Below are 15,235 nucleotides of genomic sequence, written 5' to 3'. Positions count from 1 at the left end.
GTTCTCATCCAAATCCTTTATGTAAATGACAAACAACCATGGACCCAGCACTGATCCCTGCAGAACAGTGCTGGTCACAGGCCTCCAGTCCAAAAAACAACCCTTTATCACCACCTTCTGTTTCCTCCCTTCAAGCCAATTTTATATCCAATTGGCTGGCTCTTCTTGAATCCCATGAGATCTTCCATGTGCAACATTGTCAAAGGCCTTATTCAAGCCCATGTAGACAATGTCTACCGCTCTGTCCTCATCTAGCTTCTTGGTCACATCTTCAAAAAACTCTATCAAGTTTATGAGACTCGGTTTTCCACACACAAAACCATGCTGACTATCCCTAATCAGTCCTTGACTCTCCAAATGTATGTAAATCCTGTCTCTCAGAATCCCCTCCAACGACTTACACACCACTGGTGTCAGACTCACTGGTCTATAGATCCCTGGCTTTTCCTTGCAGCCTTTCTTAAATAAAGGCATGGCTTTAGCCACCCTCGAGTCTTCCAGCACCTTGCCAGTGGCTATCAATGATGCAAATATCTCTGCTTGGGGCCCTGCAATTTCTTCTCTAGCTTCCCACAACATCCTATGATACACTTGACCGGGTCCCAGGGAGTTATCTACTTTCATGCATTTTAAGTCATCCAGCACCTCCTCTTCTGTAAGATGAACTCTTCCTGACATCACTATTTATTTTGCCAAGTTCCCTAGCTTCCATGTCATTGTCCACAGTAAGCACTAATGCAAAATATTCATTTAGTATCTCAACTATCTCCTATAGTTCCACATATAAATGACCTTGTCGATCTTTAAGGGATTGTATCATCTTCCTAGTTGCTCTTTTGCCCATAATGTACTTGTAGAATCTCTTTGGATTCTCCTTAACCTTATCTGCCAAAGCTATCTCATATCCTCTTTTTGCTCTCATTTTCTCAAGGGTTCCACGTTTGAATTAAAGTGATTTGGAGGGTCATGTTGCTTACTTTTTGGAATAAGACAGGTATATTAAATGACAGGAGGACTCATCCTGAATATTCTACTCACAATATTGTCCTCTAATTTAATGATTTACATAAAATGTTGACTATATTTCAAAATAATTTTAACTAGCTACTAACAGGGCACATGCATGGGGTACATTTTACGCTATGCCTCCTAAGACGTTTGCTTTTGTCTTCAAAACTTAACAATTTTCTTTTAAGCAAAGCAGGAGGTGTCAAAGCCTTGGTAAAATCCAGTACTGCCCATTAGAAACGTTGTATATTGGATTTACAGCTGGATCTGCTATTTCTCTACTTGTAGAAGGGGATAAGAAGTGATTTAAATGTGCATAAATGCCCTGGAAAGGCAACACCGCGAACACTTTTTGAATGTTTAAACTATGTGATGGATGAATTGCTCACGTTTCTGTGCAGTTGCTGGAGCGTGACCAGACCCCTGCGCTAAATCCAGCCTTCCCGTTTGCCCCCTCCCCAAACGCAATGTAGTTCATTGTGTGTTTGCCTGGCCGTCTTGCTGTCTGGGGGGCTGCGTGCTTTCCCTCTGACGGATACCTACGGTGTGCAGAACTCCAACAGCTTCCCAGTCCGACACTGTGCACAGCATCGAGAGCTTCACTCCGAATCGCCAGCATGCGCCTGGTAATTGATTTCAATTCTCTCCCTTTACCTTAGCAATATATATAAAGCGTGTTCTATGATATGTGTAGATGCGGTCTGGCTGTGTTTGAATTGGCTTGTTTAACTCGGCGAGGGGCAGCGAGCGTGGCCCGCTCCAAGGTGCAGCTTCTCGGGTAGAGCAGCCCGCTGAGCCCGGGCGGTGGCCGCCCGCACTGCCCACGCCCCCTTCCCCCGGGTGGGTCTCGGGTTTTCGGGACCTCGGGGTGTCGCTGTGCACTGTCCCTTTCCTCAGGTACACTGCGGGGCAACAGTGGAGCTGCCTGGGGTCCCTCACCGCACACTCAGCTGTCTGCCTGTGGAGTCAATGTGAAGGATGAGAACTGACCCGTTAGTTTTTATTTGTGAACTGATGGTCTCCCATCTATAATGTCACCCCGGGGGAGGGGGCTCCGAATTCATACCGAAGCCGGGAGGATCCCCCACTGTCTCTAAGATCAGTGACTATGCTCTGATTAACGTCACCGATTTCAGATGAAGCACCCTAACAAGCTCATTTCATCTCAACATGTATGGGCACCACGTTCCCTTTATTTTTATTGAAATGGCAACGGGCAAATTTGACGAATCATATTAAACAATGCCCACGTTGAAACTTGAGCTAACCTCTTCACAGGTTGTCAGTTGCCAACCCAAGCTTTTGAGAGAAAAAAATCCTCCTCAGTTTGCGTAACTTGATATGAAGAGCCATCCCTGGCTCCTCGTCTCTAACCTACCCGAGTGTGAAGGGCTATGGAATCAAGGGGCAGAGACTCTGGGGGTGGGGTGCTTCTGGATGGCACACGAGATATTTTGGAGTTGTTGAGCCGGCTACCGCCGCATACAACACTAATGATCTCCCCGGGATTAACGTGCCCCTTCGAGAATTCACCTGTTGAACTGTGTGAAGGTGTTTGGGAGGATTCCAGTTCCCAGTGAGAGTTGTGTGTGTTTTGTACTCAATATGATCTGAGATGTTATGACACGCTTCTGGAGCAGGTGGGACTTGAACCCAAGCCTCACTGGCTCAAGAGGCAGGGACACTACAATTGCACCAATTCAGCTTTCCAGTGAGGGTTCTATCGCTGCAGGTTTATTTAATGAACCAGATTGTTGATCGTTAGCCAATGTGTCTTTGTTTGACCTTGCTTGGTTTAATATCTCAGATTACACCACAAAACATTGTCTTGGTTTTGATCTTCCACCAGTCAGTTTGTGATATTGACTCCAAGGAAATCCTACCCATGCACCTGCCACTCGATTAAAGTGAATAGTCATTGCACAAAAATAACCAACTGGAACATTGAGTTGCCAGAAAAGTGCAACAAAGAGCATGCATAAGCAATACCATGATCAACACCACATGCCACAAAATGGGAGTGCATTGCCACCGTCATCCCAAACACAGCATAGGTGAACATTATAATTCAGTCTTTTGCAGTGTAGAATTTAATCAACATTGGTTTGATGCTCTGTGGCTCAATTCCCGATAATGGCTGGATATCTGAGGTCTAACATTTGGTCTCTGGGTAAGCTACCAAGAGTTGCTTAGTTCTCAGTGTGTTCATAAGTTATATCTGTCATCAATATATTGCCAGTCAATGTGCATAATACCTTGCGACATGCCACGGTGATGTTTTAAACATTTCAGGCTGCATATTTTGTTTAATTCTGTTCCTGCACTAGACATTCTTCTCCCCTTGTGGCTAGGGGCACATAAAGCAGACAAGGCATGTGTGCATGTCTGTTTCCATAGCATGATGTTCCTGAAAGAGGTTAGTATGCTGTCACCAGATGCTGCAGTTTCAGAGATGCCACTCCACATAAAGCTGACTGACCAGGAGACTCTCCTGCTCTTACTGAATGCCACAGGCATATCAGAAAACAAATTACAGGATGATGATCAACATGTTTTGCCTGCATCGCAGACACATCTTCATTGACCATCAACTTCTGAAGTGGGACTTATACTTAGAGCTTCTGGCTTATAGGCAGAGAAACTTGCACTTTACCACAAGACACTGGCATAGGCTTTAGCAAAGACATATGCTTGGCCTGAGCTTACTGTGCTTCTAGGTACCTATGTGCAAGGAAGAGGATTCCCTCTCTCTAACCTTGTCCTTTTGTGGGAACATGGGAAGTTGTTCATTTTGGAATGGAGAACAAAAAAACAGTAGTATTTAAATGGGAAAAAAACTGCAGAAAGCTGCAACACAATGGGACTTGGGCATACTTGTGTGTGAGACACAGAATGCTTGCACATAAGCACAGTAGGTAATCAGGAAGGCAAATGGAACAATGGTCTTTATTTCAAGGAGGTTAGAATATGAGAGTAGGGAAATCTCACTGAACTGTGCAAGGTGCTGGTGAGACCACATCTGGACTACTGTGAGCAGTTTTGGTCCCCTTTGTTTAAGGCAATACAATATTTAATTGGAGGCAGTTCAGAGAAGGTTCACTAAGATAATCCCCAGTATGGAGGGTTCTAAGTTCTGAGGAAGGGTCACCGGATATGAAACGTTAACTCTGATTTCTTTTCACAGATGCTGCCAGACCTGTTGAGCTTTTCCAGCGACTTCTGGTTTTGTCCCAGTATGGAGGGATTGTCTTAGGAGCAGAGGTTGAACGGTTTGGGACTCTACTCATTGGAGTTTAGAAGAATGAGAGGTGATCTCATTGAAACATATAGGATTCTTAAGGGGCTTGATAGGTTAAGTGCAGAGAGGATGTTTCCCCTCTTGGGAGAGTCAAGGACCAGAGGACATAGGCTCAGAATAAACGGGTGCCAATTTAAGACTGAGATGAGGGTGAATTTATTCTCAGAGGGTTGAGAATCTTTGGAAGTCCTTGCCACAGAGAGTTATGGAAGCAGTGTCCTTGTGTATATTTAAGACTGAGATAAGTAGATGCTTGATTAGTCGTGGAATTAAGACTTACGGAGAAAGGGCAGGAAAGTGAATGTGAGGAATGTCAGATCAGTCATGATTCTATAGAATAACAGAATAGGCCCAAGGGGCCGAATGGATTACTCCTGTTCCTATTTCTTATGGTCTTTTGTCAGCAATCTACGTCTTAGCTTGGTCTCGAGGTTTGTACATGTGTTACGAATCCCTTGCACATGTTGTATCACTGAACCATTTAGGCCAATTGCAATATAATAGTCTGTAAGTGCTTTGTCATTTTGCTGTTGCTAAACGAATATGAGAAAGAATTAAATGCCGTTTCTTCCCTTCATCATGGACAAAAACAAACGCATGCAAAGTTTCTTGTTATCAGCAAATAGGACAGATGTTCATGAACTTTTAAGATGCCTTTATGATGTGCAAAGCCATAGTGCCACAGTTAGGGACATTATCTATTTTCTTTGAGAGCCTTTAGAGTGCGCTAATTTTCAGGTTGATCTACCAACAAAATATGATTTGTAATGATAATTGTTAGATGATTTGGTGAAGTGTACCCTATTGTAGCATTGGGTGCTGTGATTATTTGTTATTATGTCAGTTCATTTTTGGGAACCAAACTTTATAAAGATCTAACCGAGAGTGATGGCTGCCTTACATGAATGTTTTTGAACAGCCACTAATCTGTTCTCCAGTTGGGTCCACCACATAAACTGTTCATAATTTCATCCAAACTGGAAATATCACTTGTGTACTTGGCATATTAAAGGTTTGGAACGAGATTTCCATTTCAGTGGCATGAATATAGGGTGAAGATCTACTTTTAAATGCAGTGTAAAAATGAAGTTTCCACAACATAGTATGGATTTGCTAATGGTAGATTAATGATGTGTTATCTCTTTGGGCTGGTTGATGATGTGCTGTTGGGTAATTTATCACATGTGGTTGCAGCATAATCTGGCTGCAAGTGCTGAATTCTTTGCCTTTTTCAGAAACCGAACGGGCATCTCTGTGATATTTAACATAGTGTATAGTACGCAATATAAAGAATGATTCTTCAGAAAACTGGAACTCCAAATGTATGCTGACAATATATTCTGACCATCGCAACAAAATTTAACCAGGCTAAATACCATTCAGTCCAGTAAATTGGTTGATGTAGGAATTGGAGTTCCCTCTGCTACAATCAAGTATGATCTTCTGGGAAATGTGTAAAGATATGTTGTTAAGTGCAGTAAAGAAGGTTTTACTCTAGCTGAGCATTGCTGAATGTACTTAATGCAGATACCGGAAGCTTACTTGGCAAAGGTTGTCATTGCTAGCACTAATATCATCAGTCAGTTAATATGCAATATTTTCATCTGAATTTCAGTTTTGTCAGGCTAATGGAGTATGTACTGCAAAAATGGGTCCTCAAATACTAATATTTTAATTTGATCAAAATTTATAGCATATGTTAATTTTCCAGGGCAGTGCAATTTAGCTGGGCTGAACCTCGTTTTAATATAATCTTATACAAAAATGCCAAAGATATATCACTTGATTATAAAATAGTCTTTACTGTTGTTTTCTGGTTGGTGTCACTTTTGATCATTTTTTGTGATGCCTCATTTTGTTCAAGTTGTGTCAGAAAACAAATTGACAATTTTTATAACTTCATTTTACATGTATTCTATTTGTGCAAAATGACTCTCGTGATTTGAATTATTACATTTTAGAGTTTGCCATAATTGTATTTGCCTGATTAGCCATTTATCCGAACTGTATCTCTATTTATCTTTTTGAATAATAATTCTATTTTTTAATGTCTTTCACTTTTTTTTAATCTTTGTTGTATTCCAGATTGGTGAAATTTGGCTCTAAAGATTGTTTTCCCTATTTTATTATAATTATTTTTATCAGCTATTTAAAAGAAAGTAATAATCCTCGCGTTATTCAATTGCCATCCGTGATTCCTGGTTTAAAGATGAGTTGAGTTTCAAGGTTTTTGTCAAGACAGCTCTTGATTGGCAGCTTGTGGGCATCTCCAAAAGGCCTGGGAGAGTTCACAATGTTCCTCTTTGAGGAAACATACAGTCTCTATTTTGTACCTGCTGTTACAGGAGGGCAGAAGTCATTGCAGCAAGAAAAACCTGAATTTGAATAACCAATAGAATAGTCCATTGCTGCATAAGTAAGCTGAGCTGTGATTCCCTATTCATACTTACAAGCAGTGCTAACATTTCACATCTTGAGACCCAAGAGGTTGGCCATTGTTTTAATTCTTTTTGTTTGTAGATTTTTTAATAATGGTGAATGTCACAAATGTTTGCCCTGTTGTAATTTTATAACGTCTAGTTCTAAGAACTTATTTTCTTCAAATTAGTTTCCAATATTCATGCAATGAAGCCAGATTAATATCAGTTGTTAGGCTAGAATTGTTAAGTCTTCTGGGGTTTCATTATTGGAGTATAGTTTATTAGTACTGATCTTTTTCAGCCCTTTTATCAAGTACTCCCCATTTCCCATGTCTTCTGTTGATCTGAATTTATCTAGTATTTAGTACCTTATGCTTGAAAGAGGGCAACCAATGAATGGTACTGAATTTCTACACTCACCATCGATGAATGGGGCAAGGCAGTAGACTGGAAACCAGGAGTGAAATGGGCTTATTTACATCTGTCTGAACAGGAATGGCTCCAATTTCAATCTGATTTCAACCACAGAAGGTGCATATCTTTGCTTCCCAGAACCAGAATGAATGACATCATGTTTTTACAGCTCATTTTAAATGCAGGGCAGTTACACATCAAGCATGCAATTGATGAATAAATAGGCAAAAGACCAAGAAATATAAGAAATAACAAGTGAATGAATATTTTTGAGTCAGTCTTGTGTTTGAGATAAATCGCATGCAAAATGTCTTTGTACATTGATCTATGAATGTACTTTCAAATTCATGTGTTATGATAATGGTAGACAAGCCTTCATAGTTGGAAGGATACAGGTACTGATACATCATTGGGGCAAATAAACCTTTGATAGTAAACTTCATTATAGAAAGTGTGATGCAGAGAATCACATACATCTTCAGTCTAGCAAACGATTCGGATACAGTAAGTGTGTAATAAATATTCTCAAGTGTATGAGCTAAAAATCTCAGAAAATTAACAGGAATTATGTTTCTCTGTGGGCTTATATTGTTTCTAGTAATTTTAGGCTAATTTAAGTATTTTTTAAGTTTAATCTATTTTGGTGAGTGAGTCTGATAGAATTACATCACCAAACACTTCCATATGAACTCTGCTGTGTCATTCCTATTTTGTGGAACGTGAGGCAAGGCCAACTCTGAACCAACAAACAGGTTTAGTTTTTGTATGCATTTACTCAACAGAGTAAAGTTTATAGAGAATTTCAATGAAATTCTTAATGCTGCTCAATGCATAAATTTGAAGAGGACAACTCATTGATCCAGTTCATGGGCTAAATTTTCTTTGTGGTCCAGCAAATTTCTGGAGTTTGTTTATGTTCCCCTTGAGGAGATTCTCACCTGTCATTTCTGATTACAGTACTAGATTTCAAACTCGGCTAGAAGCCAAAACCTTGTCACCGAATTCCCCTAGCCTTCTGTTACTGCATGATCATTGGCCTGCCGATCAAGCCTGTTACCTTGACTCTCAAACTTCTCATTGCTCCGGTATGACCTGTTCAGTTAAGATGCCGTGCTACGCTCTGTGAGAGAAAGTTATTGTAGCATAATACCTAATTTTCCCCAAGGAATTTGATGATGCAAATGATTTGTTTCTGACTAGTGTGGCATGTGAAGAATACCATTTCTTGAAGTAACTTCATCTGGACTAATCAACATTCCCAGATCAGGTACATTATGTCTATTTAATTTCTTGTGATCTGAATTTATTGCAACAACATCGCAATTATAAAAGAACTGAAGCCTTTGAAAACAATTGAATATTCTGAAATGTTGCACAATATACCATTTATTTAAAAAAAACCTAAAGATGCACATTTGTGATATAGGCTTACCTACAGCGTATTCGTTAATGATTCCAGGTTAAAGCTACATCATTGCAGAAAATTTCACTGAAAGGTTCTTTTTTATTGAAATCAGCTATCCACTGTCCTTGAAGTACAAAAATAACAGCATGTTTCACATAATCTTCATGTAAATAAGAGGAACTCAATTTATACTCAAAGGTTTTTAGAAATGTTTTGTGGAAGAACAATTAGTGCATATAAAAGTAATGCAGCTAATATACATTGAGTTCCTGTAGCACTGAACTGCTGAGCACATTATGTATTGTGTTGATGCCTGCTCAATAATTGTTGCAGCTATCTTGCTATCATTGGACAGGATATTGGTATTGGATAGTAAAGGCACTGAGAGCACATCTGTCATGTATGAAGCTCATAAAAACCTTGATAACATGCCAAGGAAGGCTGAGCACATCCCAGTGCCTTTGCAGAGCCTGAACAGTGCTACAGATGCTCAATATTTATCCCTCCTGTTGCATTTTTGTTCTTAAAATGTGCTGCTTTGGAAATTTCATTAGCAGCTGTTTGTTAGCAATTATTTTACCGCTTTTTTGCTGCATTGATGTTTTGGGGCAGAGGGAAGTTAAATAAAATGTCTTCAAACTGTACCTTATTCAAAATCTGCGTCAGTTACCCAAGAAATTGTGCTGCTAATGATAAAGATGTACATATCGTGCTGGACACTTCTTCAGATTTGCATGTTCTGAACAGGAAATGTAGCAATTAAAGCATTTAGGGCAGATGTTTACATTTTAAGGGATCACATAATGCTGCACTCAGGGCATAATGTACATTTTAAAGGACCAAATGAAATCTGTTTGCAAAGATTTTGATTCTTTGAGGCACTTAGCACATTCACTTTGGCCAACTGGAGTATATGATGAATATGCAGTTGGTTCTGATATAACGTGATTGTTTTGTTCTTGTGCAATATCGCATTATAAGAAAATAGCGCAATAACCGCAACATTTAAAGTGATGGGGACAGAATCCCGTTATAGCCAATACCAGTAGGGAAAGTTCGCATTGTACAAATAGCGTCCTATAATTCTTCAATTACGTTAAAACCAATTTGCGTTGAAGAAACATGTGTTATGTCAGAACTGACTGTATTTTAGAATGATGGTGCTTAAGGTAATGTTAAACTTTTACTGGCACATAATTACAGTGACGTTCAGCACAGAGTGAATTTGTTTGGGAGACTGAAAGCATTTGATGAAAACATGCTGCTAAGTTCAACATTGATAAGCATTTTGTTCCAAATCAAGAAGGTCAAAATTTGCATGGGATCAGAAGAATTTCCCACTCTTTGCTTAGTAAGATTGTATAGTTCCATTAACTAGGATATGTTGCATATGTTTATCTGGAAGAATATTTTAATATTTCTCCATCTTTCTCCTCTCTCTCTTTAAAGAATGACTTCTTAATTTCTTATGGTTAGTGGTTTAACTGCCATTGATCATTCTCTGGGGGCTGACTCAAATGTCCATTGTCGAAATGCTGGATCCCTGGCTAGATTTTTCCTCCTTAACTTGGGGGCATGAGAGAAGTTAGCTAATAAAACACAGAAGATTGTCGAACTGCAAAGTTTTTAAACTATTCATGGGATCATCCCCTAAGCCATTGGGCTGGATTTTACATGGAAGGAATGTTGACCGGTCACCAGCTTTTGAAAGCGGATTCAAAACCTAAGTGGTCAGATGGCAGGACCAGACAATGGGGATAGAGGATGCTAATGGTGGTGGCCAAATAATACAACAGTAGCCAGCCTTGTTGCGCGACTGTCCTTACCAGCGGACAAGCAGCTCAGTTGCATTGATGGTTTTAATGGTAGAAGTAACCACTGCAAAGGATGTTGAGCGAAGAGGAGGATGCCTTACAGTGATGCAGTCTTGAAGAAGCAGGGATGTTTGGGACTAGTAAGTAGACCTTGGTAATCAGATGGGTAAACCTTCCAGTGACAGCATTGACTTTGCAGGGGACACCATTCCCAACAGGGGACTTTGCTTTGAACTTTGGAATGAACATAAAGGATGGTGCCCTTATTCCTCCCCATGACTTATTTCCCCACACCCTTCCACAAGAACAAGCTGGTGGCCACTTCACCATACCTGGGCAATCTCCCCGTACAGTGCAACCTGTCTGGGTGCCCATTGAAATGCTGGTGAGGTGGAAAGTGACTGTTAATTGACAAATTAGTTACATTAATTAGCTGCTGCCATTCTCATCATCAATAATCTCCTGTAGTGGCAGTTAAGTTGTGGGTCTTCCCTCATGACTCTCTTCCTGTCTCTGCTTTATGACCCCTTCCACCTCCTAGCCCTTCTCCAGAGGGCTGATAAAATTCAGTCAATTGAATGGTGTCTGACTAATATAGGATTGCACTCATAAGTGAATCTAAGCTCTCTATGATTTCAAAGGAATGTCCAGCCTTTTTTTGTAAGATTTAAGTAAACTTTCAGGAATGTGACCTGACTGGTCATTGTTTTTACCTGCTGCATACACCCCATGCCTGCAAAAGGTTTCCCACTCATTGTCAAAAACTGTAGACTGTCACATCTGAATTCATTTTGACATAGTGAGCAAGTGACCTTATTTTGCCAATGTGAACAGTAAATAAGTAAGTAATTTAATATAATTATCCATTTACAATGGCTGCCCTCTCATCTAATTCAGTTTCTCTCCACGTAAAAGAAGATATTATTTAGCAAGGGGTATGACAGTGATATGAATCACATAATTTGCTGGCATTAACAATTATATAAAAAAATTTGAGTAAAAGGCATGAGATTTGTCTGAAATAATAACTAGATCTTGCATCTTTCCCCCAGAAAGCAGTTTCTTCTTTACCCTGCAGGGGCAATTCAGCACATTGTTTTCTGAGCAATGTGTTCAACAGTGCTATAGTAAACAGTGTTATAGTTTAGAAACTATGTACTGTGTACATTAGGTGTAACCAGTAAGAATAGGTTGAAGCTGTTGTGAGGAAGTTATCTCAAAAACAAGACAGTGAAGCCATGGAAATGCTGAAGCCAGGATTTCTTCTTTCCGCAGCACTGAAAATACTTTGGATTTTTGTACATAGAAAACAACCATTAAACAGTACCTTTTCCTAAAAGATGGTCTTGCAACGCAGATTTATTTTCTACATTCAAGGTCTCACACTTTGCTTTTTCTGTTCTTGGCATTTTCTGAAATTGTGTGTACTTGGGATGACTAATAGGTATTGAATAATAGATGTTGAAATGGATTAATTCACTGGGATTAGGACTGTGAACTGATTTGTAAATAATGTAACAACTTTGCATTTTGACACTGGGTGCATTGACTGTTGCATGCCAATGTCAAAGAGGCTGTTGAGGAATCTAATTTGTTAGCAGTAATAGTTTTTAACCTGGTAACAGTCTCATGTGGAGTTCAGAGATACAATAAAAAAAAGCTCTTACTCCTTGTGACATTTGAAAAATTGAGTTTTGAGCAAATGTTTGGTTTTCCATTCACTTGATTGTAGAAATAAAACTGTATATTGCAGAATATTCATGCACTTCAGACTCAATATTTTGAGAATTTTGCTCGGCTTTAATGGCTTGTCTTTTCTTCCTCCTACCTGGCACCTGGATTGGTGGTTGATTTGGTGATGTGGGGGCCATTGTACATACAGAATGAGAGGGGCTAAACCGATTTTTAAACAAGGAAAAGGAAATTTCAAGGGAAACAACAAAGGAGATAAGGAAGTGTGATGAGTCTTTACTATCTCTACATTCACCTGAGAGGGAAAGCAAATACAAGTGAGGCGAGAGTGGGTGGTCACTTGAGAGTAAACTGACAGACAGCAGGATAAAGATACAGGACTGGATTGGCTAATTTAAATGGGGAGGGAGCTGCATAAATGATGAGAGTGAAGTTGGTAGAAAACAGATTTGGAAAGAGAAGGTGTGGAGCATGTAAAAGGTATGAGGAACGTGTGAGGAATGAGAAAAAAGCATGAGAAGGATGCTTTTGGGGATGGTAAAGAGTGTTCATGCCAAAATCTTCAATATGAAGCTTGCATTTGTTGCTTCAACACATCACTTTACCATCCACCCACCCAAAAGCAGAGAGAAAGACAGGGAGAGTAGCAGAAGAGGAACCTGGGTAAGAAATGGCAATGTAGAGTGAATAAAACTAATTAAAAGATGAAAAGTTGAATGTTCATCACAGAGGTGGAAATTATGGGCTGTATTTATTGTTGGCTGAGAAAATTGACTCCAATGAAACACTGAATGTTCAGATTTTCTTGGGTAAGCCATTCATTGATATAGAGGTAATTTTCCTCTTCACTTCGAGCCAGTGTGGATGGCCACAAAGGAAATGTGGGATTTCTCTACACACCCCAGTCATCACTGAGGTTGTTGGTTGCCCAGAGGAGAGAGATCTATGGTACGTGTCACAGCCTTCTGTTAGACCAGAGAGAAATGAGATGTTGTAGAGTGGATGGAAATCTGGAATCCATGACAGGGTGTCAGTGCCGATCTGGAGCTGCTGCTGGAAATGGAGAGGAGTGAGGGTTTTCTTCCCGAAAAGTGGTAGACGGAGGTCACCTCATTATGCAGCAGAAGTGCTTCCTCGTTCAGTTTCATCTCTCTCTCCACCTTCAGTTCCGCTTCTTATCTCTTGCTCTTTCTGGATGAGCTGTTTCTTTCCAGCGTTTCTCAATTCAAAAGGGCCACACCTCCCTGGAGGGCCAGGTCATGGAAAGCACAGCAGACACCCCACAATCACCGAGACTCTTGCAAATAGGTAATGATTGACACGAAGAGTTTTGGGGTTAGAATGACAATGAGGCAGTGTGTCTTGTGGATGATGTCTGATGGTGTAAGTAGAAGGCCTTCCTATTGAAGTACCATCAAATTGGCTTGGTGGCCACATGAATGGAATCAGTGGTGCTCTGTGCCTGGGAGAATGCAGTGATGGAAGTGAAATTCAATCTCCTCTGTCTCTTCAGCTCATGTCTATCAGTGAATGAAGGTGTCTATCCAACTTTGACAAAGTGGACTTTGGTGACCTATGAGGTGCAGCAATGTTCAACTCTTTTTGAGATGAAATTAAGATCCACATACAATCCTTGAAAGCAACCTAAAGTGAAGAGGTTTGAAGCCATACTGAATTTGATGACTGATGCCAGGGCATAGTGGCCAGTGCTGCAAAGTGCAGTGTCTTTGGTGACAAGGTCATATATATTAGTGACCAGCAATCCTGGGAGCCTTCTGGGTAGATGGCTGCCCAATTGTCTTTGGTTTTATTGCTCCTTGCTTTTCCAACTCACAGTGTTAGGGGTGCTGGCCGTATTCAAAGCATAGGTTGTGCATTGTCATTCTCTGTCCCACCTGTAACATCAAAGAAACTCCCTTACAAGGTTCTGAATTTCCTTTTGTCCCACTGATCTGCTTTATGTTGGAATGACATCCTGGTGTTATCATGACTAGCTCCCCAATCTTGAACTGCCTGTCACTTTCTCAAAATGTGGCAAACCTGTCTGTCCTCATTTAAAATTTAATGCTCCAGGCTTGATGAGCTTGTGATGAATCTTTCAACAGTATTGACTACAAGTTAGAGGAGATCAGGATTCCTGTCCTGTCCTCCATCCATGCTCATCATTATGACCTGCTGTGAGATGTTTTCCAGTGCCAATAGGGGTCCATCGCCCATGTTCCTGTCTCCAGAGAATTGTGGGCCAGATATGTACAGCCACATATTCTTCAATCTAGTTTACGTAGTATTGTGGAAGATTTTGTATGTGCATAAAAACTGAGGTCTTTTAAGAGTTTATGTATCAAGGTTTGCCAGTGCAAATATCTGTTTCACACTTAATAATAATGTATCCATTAAGAGAAGGCAGGCCAGCCATTTCAATGCCTAACAGAAACTGCTCCAGCACCAACAGTACTTGCGACTTGATCTGAAGATTCCAGATTTTCTTAAGCAATTAGACTAAAATTGAGGCCAGGATGCTTTTTTTTAATGTATGTGGAAGTGCTATCACACACATGTAAACAGCTTTTCACACCACCAAATGACCAATCTTCACGTATTGGCTACCACGCTTATATCATCTGTGTTTTCCAGTTTATTTATTTACATACAAACCCTGTTAAGAGCACTGCAGAGCATCAAAGGTGAGGGAGACGGAGAGGGGGCTGAATCAAAATGGAATTGGAAGGGGACCTCAGGATGTTGAAACATGAAGTTAGGAATGGGATTATGCCATTTGGCTCTTTTGCACCTGCTCTACTATTCAACCTGATCATGGCTAATCATCCAAGTCAGCGTCCTGTTCAATCTTTTGCCCCATACCTTGATTTCTTTAGCCTTAAAGCACTATACACCACCTTGAAAATACGAGGCTTTCTGTGGCAGAGAATTCCACAGGCTTACCACTCTCTGGGTAGAAATTTCTCCTCATTACAGTCATGAATGCCCCATCTGTATCCTTAGACAGTGACCCCTGGTTCTGGACTCCTGCTCATAGGGAACAGCCTGCCTGTGTTTACCCTGTCTAGTTCTGTTAGACTTTTATAGGTTTCTTTGAGATCCCATCTCATTCTTCTGAACACAAGTGAACATAGTCCTAACCAAAAAAAAAACAAAAGAACTGCGGATGCTGTAAATCAGGAAC

The 15,235-nt window shown here is 40.3% G+C and overlaps 1 protein-coding gene across 1 annotated transcript in view; it reads left to right on the top strand.

Moving 5' to 3' along the window:
• Window positions 1-1,610: 1,610 nt before the first annotated feature.
• Window positions 1,611-15,235, top strand: part of LOC109922803 (IQ domain-containing protein J) — a 397,858-nt gene continuing 384,233 nt past the window's right edge. Inside the window, exon 1 of the mRNA XM_048604115.1 lies at window positions 1,611-1,634. Coding sequence (XP_048460072.1) covers window positions 1,626-1,634 — 9 coding nt within the window. The 5' untranslated portion in view covers window positions 1,611-1,625. The remainder of the gene's footprint in view (window positions 1,635-15,235) is intronic.

This window comes from Rhincodon typus, chromosome 13 (assembly GCF_021869965.1).
Source record: "Rhincodon typus isolate 14 chromosome 13, sRhiTyp1.1, whole genome shotgun sequence".
NCBI classification, from domain to species: Eukaryota; Metazoa; Chordata; class Chondrichthyes; order Orectolobiformes; family Rhincodontidae; genus Rhincodon; species Rhincodon typus.
This window is presented reverse-complemented; position numbering and strand designations above follow the sequence as displayed.